Here is a 27,549-nt window from a genome sequence, read left to right on the forward strand (position 1 = left end):
ACAAATAGCACAGAGCAGCGAGGAACACTCAGATCCCACAAAACAGCTTCCAGAACCTCTCCGATGGCCCAGTGAAATCTGCCAGCCCCTGGGAATTCATGCTGACGTACATGTCATTCTGACAGAAAAGGTATCACCACCAGAGCAGCAGCTGATTGACACAAGCAGCTTTTGAGATGATCCTGAGGATTTCTGACAGCCTCTGGGAAAAAACACCCATCAGTGGTGAATGCCGTGCCTCACTCATACTTGCTGAAGCCTGATCTGAGGGTCAGCACGGGCATAACTGACTGATCACCAACACTTTCTGTGACAGGACAGTGCTTGTTTCAGTACTGTTAATATCATTTCAGCAGGTTCAGCCTGCATCGTCTGTAATTGTGACGAAAGAGATGTTATGCAATACTAAATTGCCTGTCAGACAGAGCAGGAGAGGTACAGCATGAGAGAGTGGCATATTCCAGGGATCTCTCAAAGCCAGGAATGCCTAAAATCTCCTCCTGAGGAACAATGGCCATTCTGGCTCTGTCCTCAAGCATGTTGATCATCCCTTCAACAGTTTGGAGATAATACTTGGTTAGCAGAATGTTTTAATTTAATTTACTAGTGAAAATAATCAAAGAGTGGGGCTTTAAATCATGCAAGCTTTTTGAAAACCAAGTGTTATGGTAGGTAATCTCTTTCCAGTTGACTGTTTCACAGCAGCAATTACAACAAACATCCATTGGGGGATTTTTTTGGTGGTCTGAGTCCCATGGTTTTTTTTCTGCAACAGTTACGTTTTTTTCCTACTGCAAACTGATCTTAAGTAAAAGAAGAAGACAAAACCATCCATGATTAAGCCATACTTTTAATCATACCTGATACTATCTTTCTTAAGCAATGCTTTTTTAAGCATTGCTTTTTTTTAAGCAATCTTTTTTACATTTAACATTTTAACAGGCATCTTTCACCAGCTGCTATACAGTGAACACGTATTTCATCAGCTGGACCACACTGCAGTCCACAGAAGGATCCAGAAAGAAAGTTAGATATGCTCTCCCTTGTATCCAGACAGCCAGAACAAGAGCAAAACATTCTGGGGAAGCCACAAAGCACATTTGTGACTTATGACATTTATCAATGTTAGATGACTACATTAAGCCTCTATGTTAACAGACATAAGGAGTAGTTAAAATAGCATGTTGAAACAGTCAGTTGGTTCTCTGAAGTTGAGATAAAACTGGGGATAAAGCAAGTACTTTGCTACCATTAATAAGGTCTATGCAGCTTTCTATGTGAGAACATTTAAGAAAGGATCTTAGTAACATTACTTCACTGTCAGGGTCAAAAAATATATGCTCCCCATCTTTTTTCACTGTTTCCATTCCAAGAGTAGCTCTGTTTCCCTCACAACAAAGTGATTTCTAGTACACGTTCTAGAACAGCTGCTCTAGCAGATCTCTCAGAACAAAGGCTGAAATCTGATTTCACTGATTTTTGGAGTTCCTGACCTTTTACACTGGTACCAGTAAAAGATTAGAAATTTATCTGTCGGTCCATAGGTTCTTATTTGAAGCCCATCTACCACAGATACTGCAATTTTTACTTTTTTTATCAAGGTAGTTTTTTTCTGGGAAGGTGAATAATTAAAATTACTTTTTCAGTCAACTTTTTTCTCCTCATTACAGACCTTTTCAGATTTCATTCTTCATTTTACCATGATGCTCCATAGAAAATAAACACCAAGAAAAACATTTTATGGTTTTTGTTTTATGGCTGTTTTGCTGGCTATACGGAAGAGAATCACTGCATTTACCAATTCAATTCACTTTGTCCAGTTAACCCCATTTCACCTGATGCATGTAATACACCAGTTTGGCATACCTACAGAAACACATATCTGCATAAGCTTATCTCAAAGGCAGAATCAAACAAGGTGGACAATAAATAGAAGAAGAAGAAACAGACATTATTAGAGTCAGCTTTCCACAGCAAAAGCACCTAAGGTGAACTCAAAAATCTGGAATTACCAGAGATGATGTCAGTGCCCAGGACTGAGCTCCTGCAAGCAGGCTGCAGGATGCTCCCAGTTGCTGCCAGGCTCAAGCACTCTGAGGGAGGTGATGATCTCCTGAGCACGTTGCAAGCCACGTTTTCTTCGTGGCAGTTTTTTATTTTCCTGTACATGGCCATGCAGCTGGTGCCAGAGGGATTTGTCAGTGAACTAGTGGGCAACCAAGAGCAGGTGTAATAAAATACACTGCTAACTGATGGGAATGTTCATTTTCCTACAAGTTGTAGAACAGATTCAAGAGACCTCCAGAATCAACTTTGTCCTGATTAATATGTATCTGAGCATCAAGGATCTCCTAAAGAATTTGATCAGAGCCCTCTGAAATTAAGCTTGCACTGGAAGTGCAAGATTTTTATGTAATGTCATTTCCCGTGTGAGGCAATTTTACAGGTGCAGTACAGAACTGAAGCAAAACAATATATGCAGGTCAGACCCCACCCACACTGGCCATAAGAGTCCTGCGTGGGGATTTCTTATACTGTATCAGGAAGCATTTGGCACAGAAAGCAGCAAGTGATCAGCAAGGGGCTCTGCCATGGAGGAGGCAGCTTGACCTGACACCACCTCAGAGAGCCTCACAGCTGCAGGCAGTGCAATGCCAGAGCCTATCACAGACCCAAATGCCGCTGCGAGTGATATCCCAGAACTTGGCATTCAAATCTTGCAGCTACCAAACACACCCTGCTTGAGGCCACAGCTGTCAATTCTCCATCTAAACAGGGACAAGGAGAGAAGAGCAGAAGAGAAAAAAGCAGGCGTACTAAGCACAAGCAACAGCCCACATTATATTTAGCTTTTAGGTAACGCTTCAAAGCTTCAAATTGATCCCATACTGCTGGTGAATACAGAGGCTCAGATCAGACTCAGCTGATAGTGGTTATTTCAGAAAGGGGAGAAACAGTTCCTTGCAGTAACCATTTTGCCTCTGGAGCCCTGTAAAACACTACTGCTCTACAGGAATCCCCTGAGATTACCTGAAACAGTATTATTCCTACGGTAGTTTGGAAGAAAACAGAATGGCCTAACAAAGGGTTGTTCCCAGGGACTGATCAAGCAAGTGCATTAAGCGCTAAAGGCGAGGGAAAACCACTTTGTAACAGAGCAGCATACAAGCGACTGTGTAACCAACAAACAAACAGCAAGCCAAGTGCTCACTAATGCTCACATACATCCTCACAAAATGTCTCCTTGGCTGCTCACAGCAAGTAATGTCTGCCCAGCCCAAGGGTGAATTCCAGGGAGATTCCTGGAAGCTACAGCTACCTCCTTCGGAGGTTCCAGCAGGTATTGGTGGGCATAGCCTTTGCCTTACACTAAGCTAGGAAAAGCAACAGCGATTAGACTTGTAAAACAAAATGTCTGTGAATGCACAGACAAATTCTGTGGATGCTATAGCCCAGTGTATTAAAAGATTCCTTCATTCCATCTACATCCCTGGTACAGGTCTCCTGCATGACCTTGGCATGCAGTGCAAAAGGGCCAATAGTTTCTATTGCATAAAAGAGGATTATTTAATTTAATAGCTGTTATAAAGCGTACTGAGACTCTTGGATGTAAGGTCATATTCAAAATTGCAAATTAATTGTTAATTTATTCACACTAAGATCACACAGAGAGAATAAATTAGGCCACAAAACAGAAGGAAAAAAGAAAATTATCTGGAATTGTACACTGGCTGCACTGGAAATAAAAACCCAGTCTTCTTCCCACATGGTGCTGCAAAGCACTGAGAACTTTTAAATATCATTTGTTATTCTCAAAATGCAATATATGTTTATTTCTATACAGGAAATCACAGTAAAAATGTTTCTTTCAAAGGAGGTATGTTAATATTTGTACTGCTTTTATGACAAAACTAACTGCACTATACCGTAGAAACTTTTATTTTTCCAAGTGCAAGTTAAGTGTTTTATAATAAAATTCCTATTAGTGGTAGGTGATAAAATACACAATAAGCTTCCATGACTTTACTAGAACTAACATACAACATCAGTGGGAATACACCAGCTAGCTTAAAGTAATGAGTGCTTTTTTGAGGCTCACTGTCTCATACACTATATAAAAAATGATGCACACTCTCAAGTCACTTCACAAGTTACCAAACTAAAATCACGATAATAATGAACACAGTAGCTAATTCAAAATCACCACCTGTAAGATGCACACACACACACACATCCCCCCCACTATAGCATCTTTATTTTAAAATAGAGTATTTCAGGGCCATTCTGTATAATATTACAACTGGGCATTAGGACAAAATTCTAAAAAGGGGCATCCACCCAAATCCTCCTCAGCAATGCCCGTGGGAGAGGGTTTGATGTACCTTTTGGGCAGTGCTTTGAAAATTAGCCAGAGGTACCCAGTTTTCCAAAATGAAATAAGACTCTAGTAAGCGGAGAGGGGCACAGGAAATCTATTCTGAGAGTCTGCATGTGTTTCCCAATGGTAAAGAGACTTCTCCATTTGCATGTTTGCATTTGACTGCCTTATTTAGAACTGGGCTGGCAGGCAAGGCAGAACGTGTCATAAGAATAAACCTAACTATCTAAAACATCTGGGGCAAACAGTAAAATTCTAACACCATCTATATATCTCCAGAGAACCCTACAGAAGGACCTACCTCATGTATGTTGGCACAGAAGTCAAAGACACTCCTTCCTGCATACCTTCTCAATGCTCACAGCCATTAATTGTTGCAAAACCAAGGGCAGGGACTCTCCTCAAATGTTGCTAGATCACAGGCTTATCTTGACATTCCAGGATGAAATAAACAGAGTAATAACTCTTTGCTTCCATACATAAAGAAGAAACCAAACCTGAATTCACTGAAGTCAGAATTAAACTCTCATTGACTGCATGAAAAACACTGGACTAAGCCTATCTTAAGGAAATGACAGATTCTTGTCTTAACAGTCAACACAGCTTAAATAAGCACATTTCTCTTTTATCCCACAGAAATCAAAAAAGATTAGGTCTTTTGGTAAGAGAATATCTCTATCATATGCTCTCCAGGGTCCACTTAAGTATTTTTTTAAAACATATAGAAAAAATAAGCAAAATAAGAGGACAATCTGATTAAGGCTTCAGGATATTGTTTTCATGCCATGCACTTCTACACGTGTCCCAAACACAAGTTGCCACTGCGTGAGCATACAACATGGTCATTTCTTTTCTCAATCTAAAGTCTACCAGAGGTTCCAGTAACAAACATTAACTAGCAATTGACATTAGCTTTCCTTCTCCTCTACCGCCAAAAACAGGCACTTCTCCACTACTATCTTTTGAAGGAAATGACGCCTTCAAAAATTATCAGTTATTAAAGGTTCTTCAAGTCATAGTGTTCTGTGGATCAAGTATTCAGCTACTACTAATGCTTTTGTAATAAGATGAAAAACAATCCATTAAGTGCAGAACAATTCAAGAGAGGAAAGTGTTATAAGCATTTAGGGTTGAATGCTTTGCCTATACTGCTGCATAGCTATTAAGAATTCTTGCTACAGCTGCACTCACTATGAATAAATGACAACATTCATCTTTCACATCTCTTTGGTTTTACCAGGATCCATCAGATTAAACATATTGTTTAATTCAGACAAACGTGCAGACAGGAAAATACTGCCATATCTTAGCTTCGTGTGTTTAATATGGATCGATTTACCATGAGAACTTACCTACAAAGATGTCAGGATTTCTCCTGACTAACCCACCGAAGTTTTCATAGAAGTAATGTAGTCACTATTCAGTAGCTTATGAAAAAAAAAAAAAAAAGTCTTTTTGATACAGCAAAAAGACTCTTGGCAGCCAGTGCTCAGGCAACGTGGTTAGGATTTGAAGTAACACTTGAGACTGGAGTGCTGAACCCAAAGCAATTTTCTGTGACCAGCTGAATTGCAAAGTTACCAAGAAGCAGCATTTCTACAAAACTAGAAAAAGGAGTCAGCCAGCATCAGAGAAGGAATTGTTATGCTACACTGTGAATGGCAGTCACTTTTCCTTTCTGCAGCATCATTACTTAGGCAATGTATATGTTAAGTTCTGTGACTGGCAACTTTATGGCAGCTGTCAGGGCTGTTTCTCCTAAGCTGCTGAACTTTGAGGATGGTGGAACTGCTATGAAACTCCTGCACAGAGACAAAAAGCTCCTCTCTCTTGCAGAAAAGTGCTAGGCAGAACACAGGTCCCTGATGGCTACTGAGGCTAATTCAAAAAATCACAGATGGTTTTCATTTGTCTGTGGTCATCAGTGGTTAGTTATACACACCTGATTTGTATAGTGACAAAAGGAGACCATTCTGCTGCATCTCCACAGGCTCCTTTGCTATGCTGAAAATCCCAATCATCTGTGGTTTCCTGAATACATAGTCAGTCATCCTTACAGACTTATCTGGTATAATATTTTTTGGGATAGATTCAAAACATTAATAAAGGGCACTTAGTCTATTACTATTTTATCAATCCCACAAGTGGCTTATGATCTACCTGTCACATTGCTGAAAATTACCAAGATGTGGAAGCATCTTCTGAATCTCTTGCATTCCCAATCTCTCACCAGACACTCTCGCTATTTATGCAAACTTATTCTTGGTGTCTGAACACTGCCTGAAACAACGTGTGACAGGATTCATCTCACTGTAACTGGAGTACCACCCCACTAAATCTCGAGCTATTGGCATTTGCTGAAATGGCTGTGGGCTCAGAAACACTGTCAAATGTCAGTTCCCAAGATGTGGTCAATAAATCATTTAGAGCATCTTTTCAGAACCTATTCCTATATTTTATCCCCAGCCCACACAAGGTTGGCATCATACAGTTCATAAAGAGCATGGCCTTTTGTGGAATTTACTCCAGACGTTCAGAGGAAGAAATCTCATCATTTCAGTTATATTTTTAGGTGGTGACATTTGACTTCAACTTCCTCCAGGCCTATCCCCCTGCCCTTTTGATGAATCACAAGTTATTTGTACTGTAATGGGCTTCCTATAGCTAAAGTTTTGTCAACTCATTCTGCCCAGAGCTTACTATAACTGGGAAGCATCAGAAAGATATGCAAGGATATGTTTTAAGTATAACAGATCCAATAAAAGTACATCCCCTACACATCTTATTTCTCTCTTCTGTTTCAGTATCATACTCAGTAAGACTGAAAATCATTTAGGCAGTGCTGTCCAAGTTCACTCCAGATATCTTTCTAGCTGGCACCTGTCACCAAAACAGTTCTAGCTATTCCCACTTAACATGTGGCCCATCTAACTTTTACAGTTCAGTTAGCGTCTGTTAATGGCAAAGGTGTCAATCTCATGGTTTCTTTCCTGTGTAGGCTCATCAGACTCAGAAAGTCAACCTTTTGACTTCCTTCAGCCTAAGTCTAGGTTTCTTCCACAACTCTTGTTGCAAAGCAGTTGTCTCAGCTTCTGAATTAACACCGAATACAACAGAAAAAATCATGTACAACAATACAGTCTTTTGTCCCCCAGACCAGATTTCTCTAAACTCTACTGAAGATCTTTCCTGGATCCATTACTGGAACTGGTGAATTGTCACTATTCTTTCTGCTTGCAGTTCTTACTCATGATTTTCTGAGCCCCAGGACAGTGAATTAGGTCCCTGCACTCAGGGAATTGTGTACTGCTCAGCAGAATGTTTTTATTCTTTACTTAATCTTACTTGTTTGTTTCTGTAGGAATTTCTCCTTTGCTCCTTCTGCATTCCCCTCCACCACAGCCTTTTTCTTAGTTTAGAATCTGTGTTTGATCAGGTGCCAAGTTAGTGTTCTCTTTCAAGGCAGACTGGCACACAGAGAGTTAGGCTAAAAATTATTCTTTCGTGTTCCAGCCACCAAGTTATCGTTTATGTTGTGCTTGTAGCAACCACCTTTCTAAATGTTCGTCTGCTGATTCTGTGCTTCTCCAGTCTTTTATTTTAAAAAAGCAATTGTTCAGCCATTATTCCCTTTTTTTTTTGGCATATTTTTTGGCTAATCATCCCTTAAAAGAACTTTCATGACCATTTTTCTAGTTTCTTTATTATGGTCAATGAGCTCTAGGAATCACCATTTTTTCTCTCATACCATTTGATTCAGATTTCATTTCTACATGAATCTTCAGTAGTGAGAAACTGAAAATCTAACTACCTTGTGACAGGCCAAACTTATCTATATCAATTCACTTTCAGGCAATCTCTAGAGTTAAGTCATTGACAAAGACACAAAAAAAATGTCACTTTTTTCTATCAACAAGCAAGAGACTTTATTAGTTACCTCTCCTCATGAAGTCCCTGTTACAGTTTGAAAGAAATAGTTCATATAGCCACTGGACATAATGTCTATTCAATCATTGTGCCTGACCTGAACAAAGGCCGTTATTTTTCTGGCTTGAGAAAAACGTTGCTTGCATTGTTTCTCCTTCTGATTACCCGATCCAAAGGGAATGTCTGCCCCTCTTTCAAAGAGTATAGAATGCTCAAGCAAGCTAAGGAACAAATAAGCAGCACTTTTGTGCATGAAAATATGCCTACGCCATTCTAGAGAGTTCCTCTCCTAATGTTGAGCAGTAATTTAGCACAATCTTCTGCTGAAAAATTCTACACTCAGATTTTTGGCTTAACTCAGAATGACTGACACAGCACTCCAGGAATGGAGTGCTTTGGGAATATTGATGCAATCCAGAGACAATGGCAAACACCACAATCGTGAGGTGCAGTGCTTAAGTTCATATGAAAGTTAAATCACAGAGGGAGAAGGAGGAGAATATAAGAGTATGGCAAGCAGCTAGCTATGGAGCATGGCAAATTAAATTCAGAATATTACTTTCTCTGATCCTCAGCTATGAAGCATGATGCTTAGAACAAGCAGAAGGGTTATGATTCCTGTTTTCACCTTCCTGTTCACCAAGAAGGAAATCACTCCGCCATGTCACTTCTATGCTAGAGAACAACAGACACCAAGTAGTATTCCTTTTTAAACCAGAACAGGTCACTCCAGATCTGAGAGCATGCCCTGGAAAAATATCCACAGATAATATTATTCATGTGAAATCTGAAGCTAGCAGTATACTGCAAGATTAGTTTAACACTTAAGTCAAGTAAGGATAAAATTAAAATAAAAAGAAAAGAGAAAAGTAATACCAAAAGAGAAAGTAATAGTATTCTGAATTCAGTTTGCCATGCTCCATACAGATGGCTGATGTTAAACACAAGGAACTGGGCTATGAAACAAAAAATATAATTGGTACAAGTTATTTTTGCAGGCTCCTACATTTGGCCAAATATTAGCATGATAAAATTCAAGACACATGACTCAGAAGTCCATCTGACCCATGGCATCAGTATTCAGCATTATTAATTAAATCATTAATTAAATTAATCATTAATTAAATCAGGTTCTTAGAGGAAAAGGTACTTACAAGTATTGGATTTAATTTCCTTTTCCTTCAATAAGGGTGTCATTGTTTGAGAGACTGGAAAATTATACAAAGGAATCTATACATATTGTTCCTCTTTTCCAAAACAATATTGAACTGGAAAGAGGAAGTGAGAAAGAGTCAAGTAAGAACATGATCTGGAGATTTGCTTAGAAATTTACTTTTTGAAGTATTAGAAAATTTGTTGGAGGACACCAAAAGTTTCCTACAACTGTGTGTCTAAATGAATGAAAAGACTAAAAATATATCAACAGTGCATTCGTTTACTTGACTAGCAAGCAACACATTATAGTTGCATTGAGTCTACTAGTAATTATCATTTTGGATTGTTCTTACCTTCCGTCAAGTCCAGCAGCATTCTCAAGTACCAGTTGTCCATACCAAAAGCATCAGAAGAAACTGCTTGAATTTTGTCTGAGGCAACAACCCTGGAATACTCTATTCTTGCCCTCAACAAGCATACACACACACACATATAAAGCTCCTTTCCCTGTATTAGAAGACAGTTAGAAAACACATTCCATTTTAGGATTTTCTAGGCATAAGAATTCCAGTAAGTCCTCTCTCAGTCACCTGAGTCACCTCCATAAAAGAAAATAATTTAAAAAAAACAAAAGAAAACACACCACTATCAAATTCCTTTGACACCTCCTTAAAAAACAATGTGCCGAATATTTGATTGTTTGTCATGTTTTAGAATAAAGTATTTTCTTGTCAGAGCATCTTCTGCAAAATGTAGATATTCACACATCATCAGTAAATTGGTATTCCACTAGTGAGGCTGGTTGAAGATGTTTGTACAGTCAGCCTTTCATAATACTCTTAAGCCAATCAAGTATCTTTCAAAAATACCAGACCTGAAGTTAGAACAAATATACTTAAAATATATACCTGACAGGTGCTACTGAGCTTGCTGCAATAATTTGAGCAATGCCTCATTCTTTCCAAACCCAAGGTTAGGATGTTACTTCATAAAAAACAGACAATTGGGGAAAAGTACAGGGTTTTTACTTCTATATTGGGAAATATTATATCCTTTTGTTCATAGCTGCTTTCTAGTTTTTTGATTCAAAAGATTCCTATCTTGAATACTGATTATTAATACAGCTTTGTTAAAAAAAAAAAAAAATCTCTCCTTGCTATAGGATATTTCAGACTGATATTTCAGCTTGATTTTCTCACTGTATAGCAAGGGAGTCTTCTAGATATATAAAAATGACACAATAATCATGCCTCCACTCTGAAGGGAACTTTGACCATTTGAAATTCAGAGGAAAAAAATTTCAGTGATTTATAAAGAAAAGATAAATTATCTATTCTACTGAAAATTTCTCACATTCAACAAAGGAAAGTGACAGTGCTAACCTGAGCTTCTGTGGCTTTCTACACCCAGAACAATGCAATGAATCCTGTCAGAGAAGGTATCCAGGTCAGTATGTTTCCAGTCCATGCCCAGAAAAATAATTTAAAAAAGGTTAATTTTGAAATCTTATCTGTGACCATGAAGGAAATTCAAATTGGTTCTACCTCCTAGACCCAATCTAACAAATTGGTTATTTTTAAAAGAAAATCACAGATCGCAATGGATGATAGTATAATATATCTGAGTTTCACAGCCTAGCCAGAATTGTTGCTGATGCATGCCCCTCTCTTTTTTGCAATATGTTCATAAAGGTTCCCCTTTTTCAGTTTAAAGGCAATGTCCTCCAAAAAGCTCTCATAGCTGTCACTGGGACTCAGGCAGACTTTAAGACCAGCTTCAGGTACATTTTTCAAATTCCCCTGGTGCCTTTGTTCCACACTCCAATTTTATAGCTGCCCCCACCTTGTCAAAACCGGGCACATGTAGAGCTCCAATCATTGCAATAAGCTGCCAGTATCTTCATCCATCCTTTTGACAGCTACCTGTCTGCAGATGCCCCAGCACCCTTACCATGTACACAGCAGATCTGCAAACAAAAGACTTTGTGGCACACAGTCCCAGCACTCTCTAGGATATTACCCTTCTGTTGTTTCTCAGCCTTCTTTTTGTATTCTCATTTCTTTTCACATTTCTTCTTGTCCCCTTATTTACACTCATTATATATTTTCTAAAGCTATAAACAAAGACAAAAGGGTCAGGCAAACACAGTATCTTGTATAAAAACAATTTTTTATTTTCACTCCAAAACAGCTTCTATTTTAATTACTTCTTTGAAAATGTAATGAGTTTAAAATGTCTTTTGTTTAGCCTCTTTGATTTAGTCCAAGTCCGAATGGTTTTGCTTTTACAGACATATTCATGGTATACATGAGTTTTCTCTTTATTGCCTGCCTGAAAAAAGTATGAGAATCTGATGATAGTGCAAGGAATACAAAATCCACTGTGAGCAATGGCAAGGACTAAAATAGATGCATGGATGCCTTAAGTTTGGCTTAGTAAGTGCACGTTGAAGCCAAGATTATGGATAAGTATGTTAAGTCCCACTAAAGCTCTAAGTAAAAGTGAGCTCTATTTAGAATTCAGCTCACATTACTCAGTTATTTCATTAGCTGTCCAGTTTTGACACACCCATTGTAGATAATGTATAAAAAGAGATCTAACCTTTTTGGTGAAAAGCAGGATGAACTGAGCTGACAAAGTGCAAAATATATGAAAGGCGATACATAAACTTTGATTAAATCCTCTACAAATTCTCCTACCAGGCAAATATAAATTATAGTAATCATTATTCATAGTGATGATTGACTCAGTATTGCATTTCAGAAGATATTATACAAATTATTATGGGTTACAAAATCTATCTCACATCATTAACAATTGACAATATAAAAAATCGCATCTGTTAGCAAAAATATTTCTTCAGCTCTTTAATTAAACCAATCCTGGGTGAGTGCACGTCTTTATTGTGTGATTTGGCCTTTGTATCAAATTTCTGCCAAAAATCCCCAGCAAATTTTCTGTTTTGACATGAGGTACAGAAGCATATCTGGGTTATGTAACTCTTTTGTCTCAAGAACTGTGGAAAAACCATGTATCTCATGTTTTCTTCAAAGAACATGCCCTTTATAATAAACTCCGTTTGTGATATACTGATAGCCCATGATTAATTTCTAACTTTAGGACATGCTAATTCCACTAGGATTAGTCAAACCAAAAGGTTTACATTCACAAGCATGCTCTCTCAAACAAACTGTGCACCCCCTCAGTTCTATATATTGATGTATCACCTACAAGTCAGGTGAATAGCACTTCTGAACTCCAGAACTAGATTCAGGTTTCTTGCAGAGCTTTGAAACCTGAAATCCAATATTCTCCAGGAATTAAAAAATAAATGTTAATACAACTGCTCTCCTTAATGACAAACATGGTGTTTTTAATTGGAAACATCTTCAACAACTACCAGCTATAGTAGCTATAAGGAAGAGAGAAGGCAAATATTTAAATACTTCAGGTCCTATTAAAATTTATCATTCACTGCTTGTCAGACGAACTTTGATTTTGACACAAACAGAATCTGCTTTTCCCTAAAAAAATCCTAAATTTTTTTTTTAAAAAAAAAAAAGGTAAAATGTTCCACTTATAAAACTAAAACCATTTTCACTGCAGTCAAAATTATCCATTGAAAACAAAGAAATATTGATTTTTAAGCACACATACTAATATCACAGAAAGGAACACCAAGGTGAATTCTAAACAGGTAAGCTAATTTTGTGCTTTTGAACATTTCATCTGCTTTCTTCCTACAGTCTCCTCCCAAAGTCTCCAATACTCATTCTGCTTGTCTCGGTCAATGAATAACATTGTGCAGATACTATGGACGTTTTTCAGTGTGTTCATTTCCTGCCATGATTTTATGTCTGAGGCTTTTTTACAAAGTGTTTTCCTCTCACTAATCTATGCCTTACAAGATAAGCTCATCAGCATTCCAGCAGGCAAAATTTAATCCTACACCAGTGACATTGAAAAATGCCATTGTTTTGAAGTTAAAAACTAAGCTTTGGTTTGTAGCTTTGAGTAATATTTCTCCCTCTGGAAAATGACATTCCTAATTTTCTAGCAAAACAAACAGTTCCTCTAGGCATAGAAAGGTCCAAGAAAACAACACAGTTGTAATTTTTAGGAAAAAAATGTGGTTCACAATTCATACATACTTCTAACCATAATATCTGAACCTAAAACAATAAAAGTTCTGTTATTTACTTCAGGCATCAAAAAAGCAGCCTCAGAATAGACAATTCATTGTTATCATTAATAGGCAACTCTGAATTCATTGTTACTGTTAATTCCTGATTTTTTAAACATTAGGAAGCACACTCACAATTAACTTTCACTGTGCTCATTGAACCTCACACCTAGCATGATATGAGGATAAAAACTCTGCTTACTGTATCTCAAAATGCATTATATTACTAAAGTGTAGGACATAACATTGTACATCTGTGTAATATATAGTCCTGCAAGAACGCATGTTGCATTACACAGTACCACAAAATGTTCTGTACAGATTTCTGAAATTGAGGTATATCGACAGATGCATCCAAGAAAATTCTAAGGCTGAGATTTTGTGATAAGATCATGTGATGTAAAATAACATTATTATCTAATGTTTCTCTCAGAGTTACTCACAATATCTTACCTGAGCTTCAAAATACTAAAGAAGTTTCTTTGCCCTTTGCAACAGCATCTGCAAAATGACAATATGATGTGTATTGTACCTCTCAAGAGCCCATAGGCTGTGGCTACCTATCTTCAGTCTTCGCTGACCTGAGAACGCTTTCTATCCAAGATACTGTACAAACAGAACTGTATGACATCTCAAAGCACTTTCAAATAAACTTTCGACCACAATAGAAGTAGTCTTAACTATTTTCCTCCTATTTTTAGGTACATCACTTTCATGAAGATTGTGATTACTGTTCGATACATGCAATTAGGACATCATATGGTAAAATGAGAGAAAACAGAACATTTTAATAAAAACAAGAAATAGAATATTTTTAACCAGGAAACCATTTCAAAAGTGTATTTCTCTTTTGAAGAACAGCATGCCTTCACATCCAAAGTCACAAACATAAAAAAAGAAAATAAACAGGCAATATTTTTCTTCTATTCTCCCTCCTGCCCACCACCTTACACATCCAGCAGACCGTATTATATCATAATATGTTCTGACTATGATTTAGCATCATGACTTAACCTGCTTCCAGATGCAGTATCATAATTTTGGGATAATTTTACCTGTTGTTTATTCCATTTCCACCCTCACCCACGTTCAACACAGATACTCTGACCTAGAGCCCTCACTTTTGAAGGTCATTTGAGAATCCATGCTTGACCTAGAGCAAAGGAGAAGTCTTTCTGACTCATCAGTGTACCTTCGTGCCCAGAGCTGCTCTCCTGCACTCACTGTTCGAGGTTTCAGAGATAGTGTTTCAAATTTCACATAGGTCTCTTTTGCAAGGTCAGCTTCCTTTGCACTTTTTGGTTTCATATGAAGTTTTAAAACTTTGTAGAGTAAAAAAAATATCAAAGGTAAAACAACCACGCACGCTGCACTGCTGGCCACTATCAGAATAGAAAACTCAGAGCTGCTTTCATCGTTTAACCCATCAGTGGAGAAAACAACACACTGTTCTTTTGTAGGTGGCACGCCTTTGGGTGAGACACATGCCATGTATTGAGTACTAGGTTCCAAACCATCAATGGTGACTCTGTTTTTGTTAGAATCAGTGCTCAGAGGCAACATGTCTTTCTCGCCGTACTTGGAGTACAGCACAGTCACTGCGGAGTTGCTTGTGGCATTGACAGTTTTCCAAGTTAAGGTGACCCTTTCATCAGTTTCACTGATCACTCTTAGATTCTTCACAGTAATGTTCTGCTCAGGCATACCTGCTGTGTTCAGTGGAATGTCCTCACCTTTATTGCTTCTCTCCCCAGTCTGCTTTTTGTTTCCATTTGTCACAGCCTTTGAATTTTTCTTTCCATCAAACATGGGCCTGGGTTGCTTCTTGTCAGCAAACGTGATGCTCGTCAATCTTTCAGTGCTAACCAGAGCTGTGGTCGTGGTAGTCGGTGTGGTGGCAAGAGATGTGGTTGTCATCTCGGGTTCCTGCTTGGATTCCTCCTGAGTTGTATTCTGTCTCTCAGCCTCTTGCTTCCTTCCATACTTCTGTGGTGACACAGTTGTAGTAACTACACCAACCACTGTGACAGTAACAGCAGCTTCTGACATTCCTGCCAAGTTCTTGGCTTTACATCTGTATTCTCCTGCGTCCTTGTAAGAAATTCCTGTCAAGCTTATTATGGACCATCGGACACCCTCTCCAGGAGTTTCTTGAATTACTACGGGAAAATGCAAAGAGTAAAACATTATGAATGGGAGCTAAAGAGAAAGTAAACATTATTAGACTACTTCCCTTACGTTATTTCTGCCAAAAGGAATCACATACATTAAACTTTTCAAAACAAAACACAACCAACAAAAAAACCCCAGCACCAACAACAAAAGGCCCCAAACCAAACCAAACTCCCAACACAAACTATGGAATTCCCTGTCATATTATATTGTTAAATAAAAGTGATCAGCTTGGGTCAAAATGAAAATGAATGTCTGGAGTAATTACAACATAATTTGCAGTTTCACTAAGTAAAATGAAAGTACATAAAGCAAAATCAATGTCCTAAAGCTGCTAATGACTCTTAAATACAAGTTTCACTGACCTCAAATGGCACCGACCACACTGGCTATTTCCACTATTGGAAATTACCTTTGTCTTAAGATATTTCAATACTCTGGACCATTACCTTCTTCAAACCTATGATAACTACTAACCACTTTAGCACTTGGCATTAGCAAGAAATATTTTTTAACATTTAAGTTACTAAATAAATATCTGTCCCAGCAGCTAGATGATATCAAACAATGACAGCCTTGAAAAATTTGCAAATAACATAGAAAATTTAAATTTCAAAAATCCTATGTTTACAAAGCTGGGATTTAAGTGGTTCGGTTATGATTTTTTAATAAGAACATTTTGAAACAAAACAGAAATTCCAGCAACAAATTCCCCTTCCTGCTTTTCAGCTTCTGAGTTAGGGCCCAACTAACCCAACACCAATTTCCCTTTATCCTTCCCCTGCTTCATGCGTTTCTCCCTTCCATACACATTGTTCTTATTATAGACCACATCCAGAATCAAAACAGTCTGATGGACCTGTTAAGACCAAGAACTAGACAAAGAATTTCATAACAGCTGTTGCACAGATACGATTACCAGCTTGATGCAGTGCAAGGTCCATTGTTATTTATTACAACGATCTCAAAGCACAAGCAACCCAACAATTTTTGGCTCTCCCATTTCCTATAAAAGAGCAATTATACCTGTATAGTTCACTGGTATATTGTCTGACCTAGTCCAGGTAAGCTGCGGTGTTGGGTACCCAGTCGCATCGCAGCGCAGCAGAACGTTGCTTCCCAAAGGGGAAGTGATTTTTGTTGCTGATGTCATCACAGATGGTTTAAGACACTGCTCTAACTCAGCTCTCTGGAACAAGATTCCTGCCAGGCTCTCGGGTCCACTACACGAAATCAATGGATCAAGAAGTACAACTGAGCTGTCCACAATTTTGGAAAATTCAATCAGCTTTGAAATGCGACAGTCACAGAACCACGGGTTGTCCTGAAAACCTGAAGCAAGGAGGAAAGAGGGGAAAGAAAAAGATCTTGTCAGGCAATATACGGATACTGTGATTACAGCACGATGCATGACTACCACAAAGTACAATCGAGGACAAATGTGGACCTATTCTGAGTTAATCTTTTCTCTTTCAATTTGTCTTTTTTGTTCAGCTGAGCGGTGGGGGAGTATTTACAGAGGTGAGGGAGAACTGTGTGAATGTTTATTAAGCTAGACTTTTTCTTCACAGAAGTTTACAGGAGCCTAGTTATGTAGTAGCACTACCTTTGCTTAACTTTAGTATTTATCTACAAAAAAAACACTTTGGAAAGATGTCTTAAGACTGACAATACATTTTAACCTGCCCGTGCCTTCTGGAAAGGCAGCTTCTCGGGAGTATTGTTTCCTGTCACTCTCCTCTGCTCTTGGTCCTTGTTTGGGCTTTTACAGCTTGATCCTCTATGACCCTTTTTTCAACGCTTGCAGAGAACATGATGATTCAAGGGTTTAGAGCTTACAACAACATCTCTGTCCCTTGAAAAAAAAAGGATAAAGGCTAAAGTTTTAGGCCAATAAAATTCTTATCTGGCTCTGAACTATATAAAAATATTGTTAAAAGTCTGGCTTCAATTTAGTACAGCCTCTGCAATACATTCAAAAAGAATAGCAGAGGAGTAGAAAATAGGAAAGACCACAAAAACCCCTGATGACTACAATATTTTTATGAGGGCACACGAGAACACTCTCTCTCTTCTGTCAGAGGCCATAACATTTGCTTCTTGATTTCAGTCTTTGAATGGGAGTCTTCTCCAGCTTTGTGAACATACTATGTTGAAAAGAAAATACCCATTCCTGAGGAATATCAGTCTAAATCCTCAGCTGGTATTTATTACTCCACTATGTTGACCTTCATAGAGCAACAGTGACTTCACCAGGTAAAATACCACACAGCATGTGTTCAAATATTTTCTCAATTGACTTACACTTTTGGGCATACTTATTTCATCTTCTTTGAGTACTATTAATAAACAAAACTCACAGTCTGAAACAAGGGATGGTATGTTAGAATGCCTTGCTATTTAATTTACTGATGAGCACAACAGAAAAGTCAAACCAATATTAAAAAAAAAAAGCCCAAAACACCTGCTAATATTGTTCCGTGTGTATTGTTAAGAATTATCAAAACAGCTAATGGAAAAACCCTTTGTTTTGTTCTGAAAAAACCCACAGATGAAAGAATACATGAATAATTAGCTACTGCTTCCTTTTATCATCGGACCAAGATTAGGTTATTTTAAGCGCAATGGTAGTGATTGGCTAAAACTGTGGTAAAGCCCAATTAATCCCCACTCTTTTAAACAAGACTTGACCTGAAGAGATTCCGTGACTTTGACATCACAATCCAATTTCACCCCTTGCAGACAGAAGAGATTTTACATCTATTCACTACTTATTGCTTGCTAGAACAGAGAAGGAGAAGTCAAGGAAACTGTATCAAAGCTGCTTTTTCTCGGGGGAGGGGGGGGATGTGGAATCTCCAAAATACAAAAATTTTGCCAGTTAACTTCACACATAAATTAACAAGGAAAAGAGATACCATCCAAGTGTGTTTTCCACATCTAGGCACATCAGCTGTCTCTGCTTATAAAAATTCTGCTCAATCAAGCACATGTATGTAATTAGTTTTGCTCATCTTTTCAATTAGGGAAGCTTTGTAGTCAGAGACAATACTCCTGTAATATTCTTTTTTTTTTTCATTCTGACTTTTTTTTTTATTCTCAAGGGGTCAATTTTCCTCACTCTGTTTAGAAATAGGCTATATGAGCATTTGAAAACTGAATTCCCCTAAGGTATGAGAGGGAAAGCAGGATTCCCTTGAAACAAGGCCTAAACTGCCAAAGTTCCTCCATAGCAAACACTGCATGTGAAAAATGCTTTGTGAACTCTTGGCATGACCCCTGTGCTATCTAGACAACAGAAGCGGGGGTCAGCTGTGCTACAAGCAGGGAGCAAGGCAGGAACTCTGGGCCCACAGCATTAATCAGGACAGATCTGCAGCATCAGCAGAGCTCCCATCCCACATACTAGGCAGCAGATTCTCCCTTACATTGAACACTACAGAAAGTATTTCTTCTGCCGCTTTTCTCCATCCTACAAACTTTACTCCAGGAAAGCAAGGGGTTTATCACTGTTTCTAACCTACTCGAAGCACTCAAAAGTCATTACTGAAATAGAATCATGGAATGATTTATGTTAGAAAAGACCTTTGAGACCACCAAGTCCAACCGTTAACCCACTGCTGCCAAGTCCAGCACTAAACCATGTCTTTAAGTGCCACATTTACATGTCTTTTAAATACCTCCAGGGCTGGTGACTCCACCACTCCCCTGATCAACCTTTCAGTGAAGGAGCTTTTCCTAATATTTATACAGATGGCTTTCATATTCTCCCATTCATATGTCCTGAAGAAAACCCAAAGTTGTTAAAGAAATTGACAAAATAAAAGGAATGATGACGCAAAGAGAAACAGTCCTTGGACTGGATGGTTGGTTAGTCCAATCTGAGACACAGTTTTGACCATCTCAGGTCATTCTGAATTCCTGGGTTTAACTTCAGAGTAAAGCTGTAGTCCCAGAAGACTCTACTTCTGTGTATAGTGCAAAAAGAGAGTTGTAGCAGTTAGCCAGCTCATCTCCTCCATCCATCCTGCTTCCCAGTGGAACTGGCTAAAGAATCAGGACTTACATAAATACAGATAATACATACAGCTACAGGAGTTCCTTCCTTGCCTCCACAGCACATCCCTTCTACTTACCTTTGTCTTGCCAATATCTGACATTATTCACATTATTTTTTTGGCCATTGTAAATCATCAAGTCATGTGAATTCCCGAAATGAAAATATGAAACCACTGTTGAGTTGGAAGCAAATATAAACATTGAATTTGACTACATTTCAGTTAGATATTGAAGAGAACAGAAATGTGGATGTAAACCTAGTTTCCAAACTAAAAGGTGCATTCTGAAATTTAACAGCTTGTGTTTACAAGATGTTAAGAGTGGGGACAAACACATGAAAGAATAAAGTTTAAAAAGGGGGAGAAAATAAGAAAATGGAAAAGAATAGGGAACTTTAATAAAGGTATAAGATGGAATTCCCTTAATTACTTAAGAAGCAAAAACAAAAATAATAACTCTCCAACGGCATGTGTTTCTGAGGAAAGTCTTTATAAATGTTGAACACTTTTGTAGAAATATTAAGGCAGCTTGTTGATCTGAGAAAGAAATACTAGCCAAGGCAAAACAAACATTGATAAATATTTAGGCATTGCAATATACTAATGCAGTGTTATTTTAAGATTAAATATTAATTATAAATTGCTCTAAAAACCTTTTTCTAGATTTAGCATATTTTATATTTACTCTCACACATTTATAAGTATGCTTTATATGTACAATGGCAAATATATGTGAAGTCTTCTCAGTAAGCAGTGTTTCCCCGTGCTGTGTCAATATGGACTTTAGCATCTGAAATAGCTATGAGCAAAACTTCCTCTGTAAATCAGTAACCAGAGTCAGACCTCAACTTGTGTAACTGCTTTTCAGTTGCTGCAAAATGGCAAGATGCAAAATATTCAAGCTTTGCAATATTTGAGCTCATAGACATTTTCACCACAGCTTGGGCCAACCTAATCAAGGCTCTTTCCCACTGAAGATACAAACAACACTGTGTTGCAGTGTTTTCTGCACAGGGCAATTGCTAGGGAGTATATTCAGGAAGAGAAGTATCTATCCAATGGCCCAGCTGGGAGCCTGAGGGACCTTCAGCATTCCAAATTTTTGGCACCTCTACATGCAACAGAGGCAAGATCTCATCTAACTGACACTCTAACAAAGCCTGGACTCCTCTGTTCCTCTCAGTGACTCATTAGAGTACACAATACGGAAAATGCCACTGCCATCACTCAAGCCAGAAATGTCAATCTCTGTACAGCAGACAGCGCCAAAATTTATTTGTGATTTGGATCAAAGTATTAGGCCGTGGCTCCAGAGGTAACCAAGAGAGGGCCAGAAGAACTCACACACTGGTCCCTCCATCATTTGCACTGCTTAATTGTCGGCTCACTCCACAGCTTTGTTTTGAGCTGTTCTAAAGGGCGTTTTCCAAGACAAAGCCAGACGTGGCTCCAGGGACAGTTTGCACTCCAAGGATTGCTCCCTCAAATGCTTATGGATGGGACAACACCAAGGATGGCACTCTCTGTCCTGTTGTTGCCCCCAATGTAAGTGCAGCAGGCTTTGCACCTCCTAAGTATTCTATCACCCTATCATCCCATAAGGCATACAACATACCCGTGCTATTTTACATTACAAGAGCACAGCTGTATCGTTTGAATGCAATTCTCACATTACTTCAGGCAGGTTAGAGTGAAGGAAAAGCACCCACGACTCACAGAATTACATTTTAGAGTCACCGCAGTGTCCTGTAGAGCCCACAGAGAACCAAGGACTAAAGTGTGGAATGGACAGTCAGCTTTAAAGAGAGCTGGCCCTAAAATGGATGAGAAGCAGAGTGGGCCACTTGGCCATAAGGCCAGGAATCATGCCCTAACCTCTTTTGTTTAGGATAATGCACACACAGAGGAACATCACACACAGGGAGGTAATTAAAACACCCAAACCTCTTAGTGTAGAGATTATGAACTGGAATAGGGAGATGCTAACATGTCAGTCCCCTGGCAATAGTCTTTGGCTCCTCCAAGAGTCCTTGAAGAAAACATAAGGAACCTGAGCTTTTTCTTACCTGCAACCTTTCTTGATGCTCAGTGAAGACACTAGAGATAAAATTGCCTGCTGGTGTTTAAAAACTCATATGCACAAACATTTGAATTTGGGGTTTTGCTGGTTTTGATGTCGTTAATGAAGTACAAGAGGCAATCTTGTCAGAACCAGGAGAGAGAACACCTCAAGCCACAATTGCTTACACTAATTAGAATCTGACTGCTGCTTCCCCGACCAGACAAAAACAGTATTTATTTGTTCTGGGTTCCATCTTCTAGCAGAGTTCTGGCTGCAGTTACCATTCCACATACGTACATAGGTCAGATTGAATGCCCTCACAGAGAACAGCCAAAGTACATAGGACAGTCTTGAGGATCAAAGCATGAAAGCATGCAATTGTGGGCATCACATTTTAGGAGACACCTTTTTTTAAAATCTAAAGTAATCCAAAGGGAACCAATAGTTATGATAGAAAATGAGAAACACATCTCACCTCCTCCTCCAAAAAAAAAAAAAAAAAAAAAGAGGGAAAAAAACCCCCCACAACAACAAAACCACCACCCCCCCAAAAAACCCCCACAAAACAAAAAAACCCCCCACATACACACAAAAAAAAAACAAAAATGAAAACAAAAACAAAAACAAAAAAAGCACCAATCAAGAAAAGCCTTCACATTATATTAATTATTTTAGAAGCTGGTGGAAAAAAAAAAATTGTGTGATTAGTTACGATGGCAAACAGGGAAGGAAAACATGAAAGATTACTATGCAAGATGGTAACTAGTTTTTCTGTATGTCCATCTCCTGTAGGACAAGAGGTAATCAGCTTAGTTTGTAGTAAGGGAGATTGAGGTTAGATATTAAGAGGAACTTTCTCACTATCCTGATCGATCAGCACTGGAGGAGGTTACCACAGGAGGCTCTGAGGGTGGTCTGGACGCAGGCTTTAAGAACAGCTCTGACTTTACCAGAGGGGTTCAGTTTCTCTGGATTTGCATCCTAGCGGGCTAGATCCTTCCTGATCACATACTTCCATGATCTTTATCTCCAACTCAGAGGGGGTGGAGAGTATCCATGGGATACATTTCTTCTCCCTCAGGCTCCAAAAAGCCCCGTGGAGACAGCAGTGTCACAGAAAAAGCCAACATCTCCTTAAGAGATGGTTGGAGCATTACAGAGACATCTCAGCTCCTAAGTGATCTTTCTAGCCTGATAGTTTCCATCAACCATTCATTCCTGAAAAACAACTGCTTTGTAACACTCCATCAACAGTGCCAGTGAGCGTGAGTGCTGTAACTACAACTTGCAGTGCACATAACAAAACTAGCACTCAGTGAAGATTAAGTAAATTTGTCAAAATATCCCATGACATAAAGAGCGTTGCACTCTCCAATCTCCAGAGGAAGGGGACTGTCTTATTCACTACAGAGTTTCTTATGTTTCACTGTCTGTCTTCACTGGGATAGACTCATCAGAAAGCTGTGATGTCAGTGATAAGAAAAAAATCAGCTAATTAATTCACAGCTTACATAAGGTAGATTTATTCAACACAACACAATAAAAGTACTACTTGGCATTTTGCATTCTCAGATACAAATCTGTAATGGCTGCACAGCACCTTCCTCAGCACCTAAAATTAAAAAATAAAAGAGAAGCAAGGTGCTGGTTAAACTCCGTGTGTGTGCCCCTCTGGAGATCTGTGTTAAAACCCCTTTGTAGTCCATAACAGAAAATGGTCCAAAGGTCACATCCCAGGTCTCTAGAGAACTCAGTGCTGGCACCAGAGGGTTTTCCAGGACTAGACAAGGCTGGCAATGTGCCTGCACCAAAAAAGCATGCAGATGGTTGCCAGGGATGAGGGGAAGAGAGAAGTGTGTGCATGTTGTTTTAGGATTTTTAGGTGTTTATTCTTCAGGTTCGTTTGTTGGTTTTTCTTTTTTTCTTGGTGGGGAGGGGATGCTAGGAGGTGTGGTGTTTTGGGGTTTTTTAGTTTCTTTTGGTTTATTTTTTAAGTGGTGAGGGCTGGGTAAGACCTGGGTAAGGAAACCAATTAACCCCTGGGACTCCCTCATGAGATCATGAGGAGGATTAGCTCTAGCACAGTCAGCTCTTACTTTACTGCCTCTTGTAGCCTTCAGTGTGGGGACAGGGAAAGGAGTACTGAGATGGACTTACTTTTACAGCTTTCTCTCTCTTTTTTTTTTTAATCCTGAATAAACAAAGATCCTTTAATGCCTCAAACCTACAATTTCCATGCAGATGAAGTTGTTCAGCCTACTTGCATCTATTAAGTCACTTACATAAAATCGGATTTAAATGAGAGTTTCAAACAGCAACTTCTGCTGTGAAACGAAACAGATGAACAAATGAACCCTCAATAGTGGGGCTTTCAATCAAGAAACTGGAAATACTAGGCAGTGCAACTCAGAGCTGATCTCTACCAGTGCCTATAGAAGTACTGCAGTACAGACAGCCAGCTGTTTTTCCTCCCTTCCACTTACTACACTACAAAAATAAGTCAAAACAAGCTCTTATATGTAAACAGTGACAGAAGGAAACACTGTTCATAGAACTGTTTCAGCTAAGTTCTGAGACTGCAGAAGAGAAAGGGGGTACCTGCACGACTAGGAAGTGGAGAGAAAATGTAAGATACAGCACAAAGCCACAAACAGAAATTATATAATTGTATTCTAGAGAGATGGATAACATTATCAAAAATAAATCTGACCAAATTATTCTTATATACTTGCCTTAAACATTCTAAAAAGTACTGTGAAGTTGTAGGGATCAGTTTCTCATATTCAACATGTAAATTGGGAAAAACTTCAGGATAATCAGTTACCTTTAAAACAATGCAAGGTCAACAGGGGTCCTGGAGAGAGCAGAGTTGCCCTTTTTTGAGCCACCAACACCATCTGCAGCATTGTGTCACAGGACAGGCTTTATATGAGCATCAGCTCTAGCTACTTGCATGGCTTGTGAACCAAGCAAGTGAGGGGAAAAAAAAAATGGCAAATGGACATGCTCGCAGTTGAGAACACATACAGAGATGACAGAAATGTCACCAGCACACAGTGTAAGTCCTGCATTTATATGGCTACTGAATACTCCATATGTCCTGTATTCCTGTAGACTAGATTCTCTCAAGTTTTATAATCTTGAGATATCAATATACATGGAGGTCATTACCTTAGTTTTATGGTTTTCTGTCACCAACAAAAAATAAGTAAGTAATCACAGAGCAAACCAGAAGACTGGCCTGGATAAAACCCACTGTCCTGAATCCCAGGCTGGTCCCCTGCCTGCTCTCACTTGCAATTTAACATTTAGGTACATTTTAATAAGGAATAAGAGAGGCTGTTTAACATACCCAGAATGACTCTCTGTGTCACCAGAATGTCTGTGTTCTTGGACAGGACAGTTCCTGAGAAGGGGGGCCAGATGTCCATCAGGTCTGATGGCAAGGTGGTTAGCTTGTTGCTGGATATGTCCAGGTAGGTGAGGTTTCTCAGGTACCGGCCAGCATCAGCGGGAATGCTGGTCATTTTATTGTTGTGTAAATCAAGAGTCCGTAAGTTGGGCATCTCTGCCAGTGATTCCCAAGGGAAAGTCGAGAGCAGATTACCATCCAGCCGTAACTCATGCAGTAGTTTCAAGTTATAAAAGCTGCTGATATCAATGTTGGCTACACAGTTGTAAGTTACCCACAGGTACTTGAGATCTACTAGGTAGTAAAAGGCTTCAGTTGGAATCCTTCGTATGACAGTTTTCTCTATTCGAAGTTTTACAGTATCCACAGGAACATTCACAGGGATTTCATACATGTCAGGATCATTACAGAGTACAGACCTAGCATCAGGGGAAAATAAAAAGGAAAAAAAGAGAGAGAGGTGGGCATTTATTTATCAGAAATTGGAATTTCAGAGTTAAATGCAAATGCTATTGCTTTCTCAACACTACTACCAGAATAAAAAGCACGGAAATGAAGGACAAGCTTCTGCATTTAAAAGCTGAACAAACTCCACAAACACGGAGTCTCTAAAGAGAAAAAAGAATACGAAACAGAAAAGATCCTTCTTTCACATGAAATCTAGATCTGCTTTATTCTAAGGCATGTAAGCACCATCCTCTGTGCATCCCTCACTCTATTGACAACTGAAAACCAGAAGCCATTGTATAAGAAATAATGCATGCATGTGTCTCAGGTGGGAACTGCATGCCATCTAATTTACTTGAATTCAAAATATAGGATTACTAATCTACTTTATCTGTATGATAAAGATTAAAAGCATTTTCTATACTTACCTTTCAGAATAGACTGATAATTCAAAATATACCAAAGCATATTTGGGTAAAGAGCTTTCTCACCCTCTTTCTGATGTCTGCATACAAATCACTTGCTTTGTAGCGATGCTAAGAACTTTCTGTTCCCATTGATTTCAGTGAAATGGATTTCTGAGCATTTTCAGGTACCAGTCTATTTTCATTTCTTTGGGGTATATTGTTTGCATATACTAGCTTAAAGATTCCCCTCCCCTCAGTAAGTCTAATTTTCTCCCTCTTTTCTCTAGATTCTGCCTCTATTTTACTTTTTCCTCATGCAGCTTTGTACCAGATAGGCTGTGACAGTAAGTAGCAATGAAAAAGAGTATCTCCTGAAATTAACATAATACCAGGTCACCACATTTCAATTTAACCTCATTATCAAAAATTACATGATTTACTCCAGATTAAACAAGCAAACAAAACAAAACAAAACCCTATTGTATTTTATTTAAATCAGAACCACCTTACAGTAGTTAAATACTTTGTAGAAATGGAAAGCACATTACAACAGTAGGAAAATCATGGAGCAGAAAGAAATTGCCTTCTGCAAAAAATGAAGATTTAGAGTAGCTATTTGCCAAGCACAAAGCCATAATCACCATCTGCTCCTATTCAGGAGTGCTGCTAGCCATAGAACATCAGTGTTTATTTCAACTATTCTGGAATTATTTGGCAATGTATGTTATCTCCAATTTCTTCAACCCTTTCTTTTATAAATTGCCCTATATAACAAATAATAAAATATATACCTTGTTCCAGTGCCATCACTTCTGCCATGGTAAACGCAAGTGCATTGTGAAGGACAAAACCCAAGAACTTCTTCAAATAAGCTCATTAGGAGGTAGAAGTAAATAAACAGATACATGGCTTCCTCCCAGCAGAACTGACATGAAAAAATTTAAAAACTTTGTTCCTAGGCACTCGTGTGCAGTGTGCTACGAACGTGCATGTAGACATCCATTTAGTAACAGCAGATTACAACAGATTAGCCGAGATCTGTAGTTGCTTAACCTTCAAATGTATCCTGAATGGGATCAGTTAAACCAGCTCGTTCTTTACTCTGTCAGAACACGCTCTGCTTCAAACCACATGCAGCATGTCTTAAAGCTATTTTAATATGTAGCTTGTAGAGCTAGTGTGTAACAAAATATCTCTTTTCTTCTTCTAAGAGGCAGTGCATCAGTTACTGTCTATAAAGCATTCCCAGGTTCCTGAAGGAAGTCTAGCACACCACGAGAATATTGTGTGGCATTGTCTTTAATACTAAAAATTACAAATTAATAGGAAGCCTAAATTCCAGAGCTTT

General features: G+C 38.6%; 1 protein-coding gene across 1 annotated transcript; it reads right to left on the reverse strand.

Annotated features, from left to right (window-relative positions):
* Window positions 1–14,317: 14,317 nt before the first annotated feature.
* Window positions 14,318–27,108, reverse strand: LRIT3 (leucine rich repeat, Ig-like and transmembrane domains 3). Its single transcript, XM_027893355.1, has 4 exons — window positions 26,993–27,108; window positions 25,288–25,766; window positions 16,842–17,147; window positions 14,318–15,802 (listed from the first exon to the last, which is right to left on the reverse strand). Exons 1-4 carry the CDS (start codon window positions 27,106–27,108, stop codon window positions 14,733–14,735), a joined length of 1,971 nt encoding a protein of 656 aa, XP_027749156.1. The 3' UTR covers window positions 14,318–14,732.
* Window positions 27,109–27,549: the final 441 nt, after the last annotated feature.

The sequence above is a fragment of the Empidonax traillii genome, unplaced genomic scaffold (genome assembly GCF_003031625.1).
Source record: "Empidonax traillii isolate 1590-97213 ecotype Southwest subspecies unplaced genomic scaffold, ASM303162v1 scaffold386:size1297806, whole genome shotgun sequence".
Classification (NCBI taxonomy): domain Eukaryota; kingdom Metazoa; phylum Chordata; class Aves; order Passeriformes; family Tyrannidae; genus Empidonax; species Empidonax traillii.